General features: G+C 41.4%; 1 protein-coding gene across 3 annotated transcripts in view; it reads left to right on the top strand.

The window, feature by feature from the left end:
* Positions 1-15,778, top strand: part of LOC121538633 (OTU domain-containing protein 5-A) — a 122,603-nt gene that overhangs the window by 29,832 nt on the left and 76,993 nt on the right. For 2 of the 3 annotated variants that reach the window (XM_041846816.1, XM_041846815.1), the window contains exon 2: positions 2,508-2,601. In XM_041846816.1, coding sequence (XP_041702750.1) covers positions 2,508-2,601 — 94 coding nt within the window. The remainder of the gene's footprint in view (positions 1-2,507; positions 2,602-15,778) is intronic. The other variant, XM_041846817.1, reaches the window with a different exon arrangement.

Here is a 15,778-nt window from a genome sequence, read left to right as displayed (position 1 = left end):
CCAGCAACAGTGTGTGAAAACCTTGTGAAGACTTACAGAAAACGTTTGACCTGTGTCATTGCCAACAAAGGGTATATAACAAAGTATTGAGAAACTTTTGTTATTGACCAAATACTTATTTTCCACCATAATTTGCAAATAAATTCATTAAAAATCCTACAATGTGATTTTCTGGATTTATTTTTCTCATTTTGTCTGTCATAGTTGACGTGTACCTATGATGAAAATTACAGGCCTCTCTCATCTTTTTAAGTGGGAGAACTTGCACAATTGGTGGCTGACTAAATACTTTTTTCCCCCACTGTATGTAAACTTCTGACCCACTGGGAATGTGATGAAATAAATAAAAGCTGAAATAAATAATTCTCTCTACAATTATTCTGACATTTCACATTCTTAAAATAAAGTGGTGATCCTAACTGACCTAAAACAGGGAATTTGTACTAGGATTAAATGTCAGGAATTGTGAAAAACTGAGTTTAAATGTATTTGGCTAAGGTGTATGTAAACTTCCGACTTCAACCATAGATATTCCATTATAAATCAGCCGTTTCCAGCTACCATAGCCATTTACAACATTAAAAATGTCTACACTGTATTTCTGATCAATTTGATGTTATTTTAATGGACAAAAAAATTGCTTTTCTTTCGAAAACAAGGACATTTCTAAGTGACCCCAAACTTTTGAACGGTAGTGTATATGAAATGGCTAATAAACTAAGATTTAAAGTTAATCTGTATCTGTAGAAAAAGCTGTGCCTTTCTCTAATCAGTAGGAAGCAGATTATTCAGTAAACTTTTTATCTGTTCTTGATTATGGTGATGTTGTTCATCAAAGTGCAGCTGCTACTACTCTTAACCCTTTGGATGTCATCTATCGTAGTGCCCTTCCTTTTGTAAGAGGCGACAGTTTTGATACTTGTAACTGCATCCTGTACCAAAAGGTTGGCTGGATTTAGCTAAAACCCCATAGATATCTACATTACTCCCTTTCTGTTTACAAGGCCCTACTTTATAATCTTCCATCTTACTTTGCTGTTGAAGTATAGGCACTTGAGTTGCCTAATTCAATGTCAGCTTTTTTTTAACCCATTTACCCTGGACTTTGTCGTTGAATCTGTGCTTGAAATTCACTGCTGGACTGAGGGACCTTACAGATAATTGTATGTGTGGGGTACAGAGATGGGGTAGTCATTCAAAATTCATGTTAAACAACATTATTGCACACAGTGAGAGCATGCAACTTATTATGTGAATTGTTAAACACATTTTTACTCCAGAGGTTATTTAGGCTTGCCATACAAAGAGGTTGAATACTTATTGACTCAAGACATTTCAGCTTTTTTTAATGAAAAGGCTTTTTTTTTTACATTTTAGGCTACACCAACAGTCGGCAACCTTTTCCATTTGGAAGATGTCAGAGTTCGGGTTCTTGGTCACCTCCCTTCTCCACCGGTTACTCAGTTTGGCCGGGCGGCCAGCTCTAGCAAGAGTCTTGGTGGTTCCAAACTTCTTCCATTTAAGAATGATGGAGGCAACTGTGTTCTTGGAGACCTTCAATGCTGCAGAAGTGTTTTAGTACCCTTCCCCAGATCTGTGCCTCAACACAATCCTATCCCGGAGCTCTACGGACAATTCCTTTGACCTCGTGGCTTGGTTTTTGCTCTGACATGCACTGTCAACTGTGGGACCTTATATAGACAGGAGTGTGCCTTTCCAAATCATGTCCAATCAATTGAATTTACCACAGGTGGACTCTCAAGGATGATCAATGGAATTCAAGTTTTAGAAACATCTCAAGGATGATCAATGGAAACAGGATGCACCTGAGCTCAATTTCGAGTCTCATAGCAATGGGTCTGAATACTTATATAAATAAGGTATTACATTTCTAAAAACCTGTTTTCGCTTTGTCATCATTGTGTTTAAATTGGTGAGGACAATTTTTTAGTTAATCCATTTCAGAATAAGGCTGTAACGTAACAAAATGTGGAACAAGTCAAGGGGTCTGAATACTTTCCGAATGCACTGTATGTGGTCGTATACAAATATATGCAAGGTTTGAAATTATTATGTTTTAGTCAAATACAGTATTATATCTGTTTGGACTTCTTGCGGTCAATTTGCAATGACATAATTATTTGTAATTATGTTCCAGGCCCCCTGTCCATCCTCTCAAGAACAAATCAGCCCCCGGCTGAATCTAGTTGATGATCCCTGGTTTAGGTTGTTACTTCTGTAGAGGGCGTAGATGGCTAGGGGGATGTTCGCTACAACCGGGGACAACCTCACACCTTGCTGGCGCTCAGGTCCACTTTAATGGGCACGTAAAATTTTATTGGAGACTTTGTAAACAAATGTGTAGCTAAAACGAACAAAATTGAAATAGCCTAATTCTGCTCTCCTGGAAGGTCACGGCTCACTTGAGACAGTAATGTAATGTTGCCTCCCATAGGCTTGCCTGTATAACCCACTGCATGAAATGACAGGTTTTCTATTTCTCTTAGCAGGAGCACTGGTTTGAAAAAGCGCTTGGGGAAAAGAAAGGATTCGTCATTAAAAAAATGAAAGAGGATGGAGCATGTCTCTTCAGAGCTGTCGGTAAGTAGACATTCTTCTCATTTCAACTCCAATAGACCCAGGCCTTGTCTTTAAACTCATTCAGTCTATTAACACAAAACCTGCAGCAAAGATGTGCTGATCACCTTGCTTTGAAATGCTCCAATGAATGCTGAAATAATTTTGATGGTAGATCTCAGTAATGGATTCCATGGAGAAGCTTGACTATGATGTACAAATTCTTCATATTAGTGTTGTTTGTCTACATTTTGTCTTCCAGACATTGAACGTATCAAGGTAACATTTGGTCATTTCAATTTATGATACTAGATGGCACAACTCTACCATGGCAATTCATAGTGAATTCTTTGTGGAGTGACTGTAAACACAAAGAGCACATGGAAATTATTATGCTTTGAGAAATGTGTGTTTTAAAAATAAAATCATGAGTGAAGTAAGTGGATAATATTTATACAAAAAATATGTTTTTACGATATAAATATTTCAAAACAATTATTGAATTTCATCCTTGCGTAAATATCTTCTAACTTAAATAGAAAACAATAATTTATCAATCTGTGAATTTTCCTGGCCCAAACAACTTTGTTCAGGCTTACATTGCAAGGGTTTTGGTGCATTTGTTTTAGGCGTTGTTGTGAAAAAATGTGTTCTATCCATTGAGAGTAGCCATGACCTGCCCACCTGCATCTGCAGGTGTGAGAACACCTCATATCAGGGTCTCATAGCTTGGTTTTGCCCCTTATGCGTGGATGGAAACCACATTCATATTGACCTACATGTATGAGTTCCCACAAGGAACATTTCCCTTCACAGTCCCAGTACTTCAGTTGTGAAATCAATCCATTCCCAAACAATTGGGAAAGTCCAACAAGAATGGAGTTATAGAAGAACAGGCCTGAAATGACGCTACCACTTCCCTTTCAGCCAGGTGCTCTTAAAACCTGGCTACTTCCTTCTCACTCAATGGGAAAACATTCCACTAAATGTTTTGTTACCTGATGGAGGAAACCATTTTTATTTAACTTTTATTCAAGCAGGGAGTCATGCTGAGACCATGGTCTCTTGTGCAGATGAGCCCTGCATGAAGGCATCAATAAACAACAATTACACTATACATATTTAAATACCGTAAAACACAACAGGCAGTTATTAGAGACAAGCTTAGATTTGAAACAGGTATCTAATTCCTTAATGCACACAGCTTTTGTTAATTAGCATAGTTAATTGTTTAATTCCAGCATTCACTTCGAGCATTTTAATCAATTTCTTCATATCATGCTGTTATAATTTTCAAATTGTGTCACGTTATTTTTGCCATAGTATAGGCATATGTTTAAAAATAATAATAATAAATAATCCTCGACAGAATAATTATTCTCCTCTTTGATTGTGCCTTTTTGGCATTTCTTTTGCCACTAAAGGACGATCAGCCGATTTCTGCTCTTAGTTTTTGAAATATTTAGGAAAAATGTATTCCTTGCCACTCATTCTGAAACTAACTGCAGCTCTTTGTTAAGTGTTGCAGTGATTTCACTCGCGGTAGTAGCTGATTTGTATAGTGTTGAGTCATCAACATGCATAATAGCTACACTGGCTTCACTCAAGTAAAGATTGAAAAAAGTAAGGGACAGCTGCCGTTAATTATTAATTTGATCCTGATTCAAATTTCCTGAAATTTAACAGAGATTAGTCTATCACTTGTAATTACTATAATGTTTAGCAATTTAACAACCTGTATATCAGTTTATCTAATTCCAAGACGCTTAATCTTATTTTCTACTTTTCTTTTGAACCTTCAGTCTTCCTAAAAATCATGACCACCTTGTCCATTATCTGTCTTCTCTCAATCATGAATTTTCCATTGTTGCCCTTTCAGAAACTTGGTTGACTGAAGAGACACCCGTGCTTTATGACATGTCTCCTTATAATGCTGTTCACCACTGTAGAATGTCAAGAGTGGGCGGAGGAGTGTCCTATTTTGTTCATAAACATTTTCTTTGTACGAGAGGAACTCGAACTTACACGATATATTCAAAAGTATGTGGACACCCCTTCAAATTTGTGGATTCGGCTATTTCAGCCTCACCCGTTGCTGACAGGTGTACAAAATAAAGCACACGACCATGCAATCTCCATAGACAAACATTGGCAGTAGAATGGCCTTACTGAAGAGCTCAGTGACTTTCAACGTGACACTGTCATAGGATGCCACCTTTCCAACAAGTCAGTTTGTGAAATTTCTGCCATGCTAGAGATGCCCCTGTCAACTGTAAGTGCTGTTATTGTGAAGTGGAAACGTCTAGGAGCAACAACGGCTCAGAGAACGGGACCGCCGAGTGCTGAAACGCATAGCGCGTAAAAATCGTCTGTCCTTGGTTGCAACACTCACTATCAAGTTCCAAACTGCCTCTGGAAGCAACGTCAGCACAAGAACTGTTCGTCGGGATCTTCATGAAAGCTTCATGAGCAGGTGCACACAAGCCTAAGATCACCATGCGCAATGCCAAGCGTCGGCTGGAGTGGTGTAAAGCTCGCCGCCATTGGACTCTGGAGCAGTGGAAACGTGTTTTCTGGAGTGATGAATCACACTTCACCATCTGGCAGTCCGACGGACGAATGGGTTTGGCGGATGCCAGGAGAGCGCTACCTGCCCCAATGCAGAGTGCCAACTGTAAAGTTTGGTGGAGGAGGAATAATGGTCTGGGGCTGTTTTTCATGGTTCTTGTTAGGCCCCTTAGTTCCAGTGAAGGGAAATCTTAACGCTACAGCATACAATGACATTCTAGACGATTCTGCGCTTCCAACTTCATGGCAACAGTTTGGGGAAGGCCCTTTCCTGTTTCATCATGACAATGCCCCCGTGCACAAAACGAGGTCCATACAGAAATGGTTTGTCTAGATTGGTGTGGAAGAACTTGACTGGCCTGCACAGAGTCCTGACCTCAATCCCATCGAACACCTTTGGTATGAATTGGAAAGCCGACTGCGAGCCAGGCCTAATCGGCCAACATCAGTGCCCGACCTCACGAATGTTCTTGTGGCTGAATGGAAGCAAGTCCCCGCAGCAATGTTCCAACATCTAGTGGGAAGCCTTCCCAGAAGAGTGGAGGCTGTTATAGCAGCAAAGGGGGGACCAACTCCATATTAATGCCCATGATTTTGGAATGAGATGTTCGAAGAGCATGTGTCCACATACTTTTGGTCATGTAATGTACATCTGATAACGTTGATGTTGACTCTATTTTCATAGAAATTCCCTCCTGTTCATTTTTTGGTGGTTAAAAAGTGGTAATTGGATGCATCTATCGGTCACCCGATTCTGACATTGGTAATTTCATTGATATCCTTGCATCAACCTGGGATTTGATTAATAATGAAGATACAATTTTTTTTTCTCTATTTGGTGATTACAACATAAACTTATTAAAAAGTAAGCCCACAAGAGTGACCAGTTCATCTGCCACCCTTATTGATAAAAATTTTAACAAATTCTTTGAATAATGTGGCTAATACAGGTGTACGTTGTACTGACATTTCTGACCACTTTCCAATTTTCCACTTCTCTTCGGCAGCTGGAAATTAACAGATGGTAATGATTAGTCGCATTAAATGTAGAATATTTAACTAAAGTAATTGTAAGCGCTTTAAGATGTTGATTGATGATATTTCATGGGAATTTTTTAATAATCAGGCCGATGTGGAGACTGCTTACCAGACTTTTCTCACATCTTTCAATTCTGTATTTTACCTCTGCTTTCCCTTAGTTAAATCACGTAAGAGAGCAGCAGATGGGTTCTGGAAACCTTGGTTTACAACCAGTCTAAAATAATCTTTAAAAAAAATACAAGTTGTATAAAAAGTTTCTCACAAATCCCTCTCCCTTGAATTCTGCAAATTACAAAAAGTATAAGAACAAATTTACTCACCTATATTTTACTAACAAATTCCAAGAATCCTTAACTGTTGAATAAGAAAAAGGTATCTACAACTATCCCATCTCAATTTATTGAAAAAAAGAAACGTCCTCTCACTGTCAACTGCGTTTATTTTCAGCAGACTTAACATGTGTAAATATTTGTATGAACATAACAAGATTCAACAGCTGAGACATAAACTGAACAAGTTCCACAGACATGTGACTAACAGAAATGGAATAATGTCTCCCTGAACAAAGGGGGAGTCAAAACCAAAAGTAACAGTCAGTAGCTGGTGTGGCCACCAGCTGCATTAAGTACTGCAGTGCATCTCCTCCTCATGTCAGGATGAGCCTGCAGGAAGGGTACCACGTGAGGGAGGAGGATGTTTTCCCTGTAGCGCACAGCGTTGAGATTGCCTGCAATGACAACAAGCTCAGTCCGATGATGCTGTGACACACCGCCCCAGACCATGATGGACCCTCCACATCCAAATCGATTCCGCTCCAGAGTACAAGCCTCGGTGTAATGCTCATTCCTTCGACGATAAACGCGAATCCGACCATCACCCCTGTCAGTGAAGAGCCAGTCCTGTCTGGTGAAGAGCCAGTCCTGTCTGGTCCAGCAATGGTGGGTTTGTGCGCATAGGTGACGTTGTTGCCGGTGATGTTTGGTGAGGACCTGCTTTACAACAGGCCTACAAGCCCTGAGTCCAGCCTCTCTCCAGCCTATTGTGGACAGTCTGAGCACTGATGGAAGGATTGTGCGTTCCTGGTGTAACTTGGGCAGTTGTTGTTGCCATCCTGTACCTGTCCCGCAGGTGTGATGTTCGGATGTACCGATCCTGTGCATGTGTTATTACACGTGGTCTGCCACTGCGAGGATGATCAGCTGTCCGTCCTGTCTCCCTGTAGCGCTGTCTTAGGCGTCTCACAGTACGGACATTGCAATTTATTGCCCTGGCCACATCTGCAGTCCTCATGCCTCCTTGCAGCATGCCTAAGGCACGTTCACGCAGATGAGCAGGGACCGTGAGCATCTTTCCTTTTGGTGTTTTTCAGAGTCAGTAGAAAGGCCTCTTTAGTGTCCTATGTTTTCATAACTGTGACCTTAATTGCCTACCGTCTGTAAGCTGTTCGTGTCTTAACGACCGTTCCACAGGTGCATGTTCATTAATTGTTTATGGTTCATTGAACAAGCACGGGAAACAGTATTTAAACCCTTTACAATGAAGATCTGTGAAGTTATTTGGATTTTTACGAATTGTCTTTGAAAGACAGGGTCCTGAAAAAGGGACGTTTCTTTTTTTGCTGAGTTTATCAGAGAATGTTTACACATTTAAATCAACACTGTATTTTCTATAAGCACCAATATGTTTTTTGTAAAAGATACTCCACAGATATGGCTCTTTGCAACTTGTGGATAAAATCTTCACAGCCCTGAACAACAATGGATACGCTCTTGGCATCTTTTTAGATTTATCCAAAGTGTTTGAAACGGTTGATCATGAAATATTACTTTCTAAATTGCATTATGACGGTTTCATGATTATACATATAATTGGCTCTATAGTTATGTTTATGATAGAGAACCATTTTTTTATGCAAATGCTGTGCATCTACCAGGGCCAAAATATCCTATGGCATGCCACAGGGTTCAATAATTGGACCTTTGTTATCCCTAATCTATACAGAGGGTACTGCTACTCGCTGTTTATTAGCTATACAGTGTAGACATTGACATTGTCTCAAGAAGGCCTGTTTTATTGCTTCTTTAATCAGTACAACAGTTTTCAGCTGTGCTAACATAATTGCAAAAGGGTTTTCTAATGGTCAGTTAGCCTTTTAAAATGATCAACTTGGATTAGCAAACACAACGTGCCATTGGAACACAGGACTGATGGTTGCTGATAATGGGCCTCTGTACGCCTATGTAGATATTCCATTAGAAATCAGCCGTTTCCAGCTAACAATGTCTACACTGTATTTCTGATCAATTTTATGTTATTTTAATGGACAAAAAAATTGCTTTTCTTTCGAAAACAGTGACCCCAAACTTTTGAACGGTAATTACCTCAATTAAATCGACTAACCTGTACCCCCGCACATTGACTCGGTACCGGTACCCCCTGTATATAGCCTCATTATTGTTATTTTATTGTTGCTCTTTAATTTTTTACTTTAATTTATTTAGAAAATATTTTTCTTAACTGCATTGTTGGTTAAGGGCTTGTAAATGAGCATTTCACGGTAAGGTCTACACCTGTTGTATTCAGCGCAGTGACAAGTAAAATGTGATTTAGCAATGACCTTGCTGCTGTTTCTTCTACCATACTTCCCATTCTCCTTGCTGATGATACCAATTTGATTTTATCACGCAATAATTTTGATTCACTAATTAATGAAGCCAACTCAGGCATGGCTACATTTTCTGAATGGTTCCAAATAACCAAATATTATTTAATTGAAAAAAATAGTAATAATCCAACTTTATTGTATTCACTAGTAAGAATAAGAAATATTGTAAAAGAAAGAGCCAGAATCTCCTATTGGTGGGAATGAAATGGAACAAGTCACATCCACTATATTCTTCTGAGTTCTTATTGATGAAAAGTTATTTTGGAAAGATTATATTAAATTTGTTTGCAGCAAAGTGATGAAATCTGTTGGTATCATCAGAAAGATTAGTGGTTTGGTTCATCAGGCTTGCTTCCTAACTCTATACTATAGCTTAATTTATCCATATCTAATTTACTGTACTATTGTCTGGGCCAGTACATATGCCCCCTACCTACTCAAATTACTCATCATACAACATTAATTTCAAGACTAGCAACCTCTTCTAATTACCTGGCTCCACCTGGATTGGTGTCTCGTATACGGGACGGTTGAGCTAACGTGCACTAATGTGATTAGCATGACTGTTGTAAGTAACAGCAAACTTTCCAGGACATAGACATGTATTATATGGGCAGAAAGCTTAAATTCTTGTTAATCTAACTACACTCTCCAATTTACGGTAGCTATTGAAAAAATATCATGCTATTTTTTGAGGAGAGTGCACAACAACAAAAAACGTATCACGGCAACTGGTTTGATACCCCTGAAGTTAATAATGTACTTACATTCAGTAATCTTGATCTGATTTGTCATCCTGAGGGTCCCAGAGATAAAATGTAGCATAGTTTTGTTTGATAAAATCCATTTTATATTAAAATGTAGGAACTGGGTTCTACAGTTTGAACCCTTGCTGTCTCTGGCTCCACACCCACCCCGCCCGGCCATCTAGATGTGTGAAAGTTAGTTTATAAGATAATGATCCATCATGTATGACATTCCTGGGAGTGTGTAAACTTACATTTTGTATTACCATATCATTTTTGTATGTTCTATATAGTTATCTGCTTGAAAATGTATCAATTGACCAATTCGGCACATTTGACTTGATACAAAATAGTCCAGTATTGCAACGCTTCACTGGATCAATCAGAAACTTTGCACACACACTGCTGCCATCTAGTGGCCAGAATCTAAATTGCGCCTAAACTGCAATATTATATTGTGGCCTTTCTCTTGCATTTCAAAGATGCTTAAAATTTTTTTTTTTTTTTACAGATGTTCTTTTTGTTTGTATGATATTTTACCAGATTTTATGTGTTATATTGTCCTACATTAATTTCACAGTTCCACAAACTTCAAAGTGTTTCCTTTCAAAAGGAATCAAGAATCAAGGGGGGGCATTGTTATCTGTATTGTTTATCTGTCACTTGTTTTTCTATGGTGCAACTAAACTTAAGGGGATGTCCCCAAGGGATAAAGTTCTCCGTTACTCCAAATAATTTCTGTCATATAGATTCTGGATGGGTCGTTTTTGAGATCAGTGTAGATCCGCATGGTTTGGAGATGGCATGGCCTAATGTCTGTTTTACTAAATATATTCTCAAATAAATGTATATTTAATTTTCTCTTAAACAGTGTGCACTCAACTGACATGCATGATTGTTGCTGACACTTCGATGTTCAGATGCAGGGGAATGAAACAGTCTAAATAATGCCCACCACCGCGGCGCTCAACTCAAACAGTGGCGTGTAGCCTACTGTAGCTGATGGCAAAGTAATTCAAAGCCTCTACTTTATCACTCAGGATCTAACTTTCCAGTGCTACTATGTTGGCCATGTAATGTTGTTATTAAAACAAAATCAGACAACCCCATGGTAGAATAGTTTACCTATTTACCTACTTGGCTTGGTATTGTGTGTTCTATGAAAGATAAATATTCCTCTCGAGGCGCATTCAAGTTGCAAGAGCCTTTTGGCCTTTGTTAAAAAAGAGTGAGCTTTCTATTAGTAGCACATTTATTTCTCTACTCCTAAAATTGCACGCATGGCATCATTTTACAAATGCAGTTACAACCGGAATTTCTAGCATGTTCTTCTATACATATATATATATCTATATCTTCTACACAACATTCAAAATCCTAACATCGCTGAGCCTCTCACATTAAACGTCTGTCTTTCCTGTAGTTTTTTTTTTGTCTTGCCAACCTAGTGGTGCGCAAAATTAACGATGTGGCACAGACAGGGGTCACACTGTAAGATTCTTCACTTGGTTGTGAGGATTCTCGATATCGCGAAAACAATGATGTGATTAGATTTAACGTATCTGCAACGAGCTGTGTCTCAAAGCAGCCTCATAAACGTTTTCTGTCAGACATTCACACTTGCCATACGAAGTTGAAATTCTCTATCTAGCCAACATTTTGAATTGAATAACATTGCTTGTGTACTTCAGCACTGTAACGATTTGATGCTTTGTTTAAAGGAATGTACAAACGCATACTAGTAGTAGTCATCGCTCCTGTTCGAGAGTCTACACATTCTGTGTGATGCGTTACAACGTCATCATCTCACTGGCTTCTTCTCTGGTGAGCTCTCATTTGCTATTGCGTTCTCCAAACTTGTCATTGCGCATCACACACTACAAGAGCATTGCAGACATGTTTGAAAATATCGGGATGTCTGGGATGCTCAAAGATGAGATCGGTAGCCCTCAAATTGCATCTCTGACCCGCTCACATTAAACAAGCGTTGGTGACGGCCGCGCGCCCCAAGTAGGCAACGACATGGGGATTTTGTCTCTGATCTCAAACGTTTCTGAGCTAAATCGTGTAGTGTACCCGGGATGTAAGATAGTGTAAAATCAAACCGGGTGAAGAATAGGGCCCACCTGGCCTGGCGAGGGTTCAGCCTCCTCGCTGCCCGGATGTACTCCAGGTTATGGTGGTCCATCCAGACAAGGAAAGGGTGTTTCCCTCCCCCCTTGAGCCAGTGCCTCCACACGGTCAGGGCTCGGACAACAGCCAACAGCTCCCGATCACCAACGTCGTAGTTCTGTTCCGCCGGGCTGAGCTTCTTGGAGAAGAAGGCACGGGGCGGAGCTTGGGTGGCGTGTCCGAGCGTTGAGATAGGACTGCGCCTATCCCTACCTCGGACGCATCCACCTCCTCTACGAACGGTAGTGATGGATTGGGATGGGCCAGTACCGGGGCTAGGGTGAACAGGACCCTCAGGTTACTGAAGGCCCTGTCAGCCTCAGCAGACCAGCAGAGCCGGGATGGCCCACCCTTCAACAGAGATGTGATGGGAACTGCGACCTTGCCAAAGCCCCGGATAAACCTCCGATAGTAGTTGGCAAAGCCAAGAAAGCGCTGCACCTACTTTACCGTGGTTGGAGTCGGCCAATTAAGCACGGCTGAAATGCGATCTCCCTTCATCTCCACCCTGAGGTGGTAATGTGGTATCTGAGGAAGGAGACAGACAGTTGGAAAAACAGACACTTTTTTGCCTCGGCATAAAGGTCATGTTTCAACAGTCGGGCCAGCACTTTGCGAACCAGGGACACATGCTCGGCGCACATAGCGGAATACACCAGAATGTCATCGATGTAGACCACTACACCGGAACCAATAATGTCCCGAAACACCTCGTTCACAAAGGACTGGAAGACGGATGGAGCATTCATCAAACTGTACGGCATCACCAGGTATTCGTAATGCACCGTGGTTGTGCTGAATGCTGTCTTCCTCTCGTCCCTCTCTCGGACACGCACCAGGTTGTACACACTCTGGAGATCTAATAAGCGTGCCCCATGCATTGACTCGATCACAGATGTAATAAGGGGTAGAGGATAACTATAACGTATTGTCCCCTTGTTCAGTGCTCGGTAATCAATGCAAGGGCGCAGACCTCTGTCTTTCTTCTTCACAAAAAAGAAACTCGGAGGCGGGCGAAGTGTCTGGACATTCCACCGTGGTTGCACCAACGGAAACACCTAGACACCTACCCTGACACTCTCGCGACCACCCCGTGAGAACCCTCTGCGGCCATGAAAAGATGGGGTTGTGTAGTGCTAACCAGGGAAGATCTAACACAACAGGGAAATCAGGAGACTCAATAATAAATAAATAAATGACCTGCTCTCGATGTGTCTCGTGCGTGACCATAGTGACTGGTGCTGTAGCTTCCCTAACTAACCCAGATCTTAATGGTCGACTGTCAAGTGCTCTGATGGGGAGTGGAATGGATAGGGGAACCAATGTAATACCTAGACTATGTGCAAATGACCTGTCCATAAAGTTCCCAGCAGCGCCTGAATCGACCAGCGCCTTACACTGGGGAACTACAATGTAATCAGGAAAGTGGATGTGTAGGGTATAGTGCGCAGCAGAGGGCTCTGAATGAGTGTGGGTGTTCGATACCTGGGGTGACGCGAGAGTGCAGACGACAGCGTTCAGCAGAATGTCCTCCCGTGCCACAAGAGTGACACTGGCGCTCTCGTCCACCGCTCTTCCGGATCGCCGCTCCATCACCTTGTGATCCGGGTTGGGATGAGGGCCCGCTCATTCGACCCGGACCCAGCCGCTAGAGTACGAAACTCCAGGGTGAAGTCCTGCTTGGTCCATGTCCCCTGCCTCAGGTGGACCAGCTGCTCGCCCGCCTCTCAACCTTTGTGCGGGTGAATGAAGACGGCCCGAAAGAGACGAGCGAACTCCCCGAAGTTGTCCAACGCGGCTCCTCCTTCACTCCAGGGCTTTCCCCGAGAGGCAGGAGATGAGGGCAGACAAATTCTCCCGCTCCGATGGAGCCGGGCTGATGGTCGAGAAGTATAAATCAATTTGTTGGAGGAATCCCTGGCAGAGGGCAGCTGTCCCGTCAAAATCCCATTGTCTAGATATATGAATCCCTCTGGGTGCTGGGGTGTGGGTGGCTGGATCCGATCGCTCAGCTGGTCCTGAAAGATCGGGTCCTCTCCTCTCCAGGCGTTGGACGACCTGGAGAACCCTATCCATCGCTTCTCCCAAGCTGGTTAGCATAGTCAAATGCTCCCAGACCCGTGCCACGACTCCAGGCAGGTGCTCCTCTCCTGCTGACTCCATGTTAGGGTGTGTGATTCTGTGATGAGGTGATATTGAAGGAGTCAGGGGCAGGAGGGTAAATCACAGAATAACAGGATTTATTCTGAACCACAGAGTTACGCAGTAATGCGTAAAAACACTCCAGTGCGCAAAACAGGCGCACTGGAAAATACAAGGCACACAGGGAATATTCCCGGCGATACAAAAATACACGGAGCTACACCGAGCTTCTCTCTCCTCCGCAATAAACAATCACACACAAAGACAAGGGGGCAGAGGGAACACTTCTACAGGTACTGATGAGGGAATATGAACCAGGTGTGTGTAATAAACAAGACAAAACAAATGAAATGATGAGATTAGATGAGGAGCAGCAGTGGCTAGAAGGCCGGTGACGATGAATGCCGACGCCTGCCCAAACAAGGAGAGGAGGCAGCTTCGGAGGAAGTGGTGACACAAAGTTCCAAAGGATGGGCCTAATATGGTGTATAAGAGGTCATACAATAAGTTTTGTAGTGATTCCTATGTTGTTGATGTAAAGAATATTTGTTGATCCGTGGTGTGTAATGAGGAGCAAACAGACGCTGCACTTGACTCATTTATGAAATAGCTTATTCCAGTTACTAATAAGCATGCACCCATTAAGACAATGTCTGTAAAAACGGTTGAATCCTCGTGGATTGATGAGGAATTTGAAAATGGTATGGTTGTGAGGTATGAGGCAAAAGAAATGGCAAATCAGTCTGGCTGCACAACCGATTGGCAAACATATTGCAAATTGAGAAATCATGTGACTAAACTGAATAAAAAAAAATAAGAAACTACACTATGAAACAAGGATTAATGACATAAAGAATGATCGTAAAAAGCTTTGGAGCACCTTAAATGAAACTTTGGGGGAAAAAAAGGCAAACTCAGCTCTTTCATTAATTGAATCAGATGGCCCTTTCATCACAAAACCGACTGATATTGCCAACTACTTTAATGATTTTTTCATTTGCAAGATTAGCAAATGTTGGTATGGCATGGCAGCAACAAACGCTGACACCACATTGAAGTATATCTGACCAAATTATGAAAGACAAGCATTGTAATTTTGAATTTCGTAAAGTGAGTGTGGAAGAGGTGAAAAAATTATTGTTGTCAATCAACAATGACAAGCCACCGGGGTCTGACAACTTGGATGGAAAATTAATGAGGATAATAGCGGACGACATTGCCACTCCTATTTGCCATATTTTCAATTTGAAGCCTACAAGAAAGTGTTTGCCCCCAGGCCTGGATGGAAGCAAAAGTAATTCCGCTACCTAAGAATAGTAATGCCGCCTTTACTGGCACAAATAGCCGACCAATCAGCCTGTTACCAACCCTTAGTAAACTTTTGTAAAAAATGGTGTTTGACCAGATACAATGCTCTATTATAGCAAACAAATTGGCAACCGACTTTCAGCACACTTCTATGGAAGGACATTCAACAAACACAGCACTTATACAAATGACTGATGATTGGCTGAGAGAAATTGATGATAAAAAGATTGTGTGGGCTGTTTTGTTAGACTTCAGTGCGGCTTTTGACATTATCGATCATAGTCTGCTTCTGGAAAAAAGTATGTGTTTTAGCTTTACACTCCCTGCTATATTGTGGATAAAGAGTTACCTGTCTAACAGAACACAGATAGTGTTCTTTAATGGAAGCCTCTCCAACATAAACCAGGTAGAATCATGAATTCCCCAGGGCAGCTGTCTAGGCCCCTTACTTTTTCCAATCTTTACTAACGACATGCCACTGGTGTCTATGTATGCGGATGACTTAACACTATACACGTCCGCTACCACAGTGACTGAAATGACTGCAACACTTAACAAA

Source organism: Coregonus clupeaformis, chromosome 24, assembly GCF_020615455.1.
Source record: "Coregonus clupeaformis isolate EN_2021a chromosome 24, ASM2061545v1, whole genome shotgun sequence".
Taxonomy (NCBI): Eukaryota; Metazoa; Chordata; class Actinopteri; order Salmoniformes; family Salmonidae; genus Coregonus; species Coregonus clupeaformis.
This window is presented reverse-complemented; position numbering and strand designations above follow the sequence as displayed.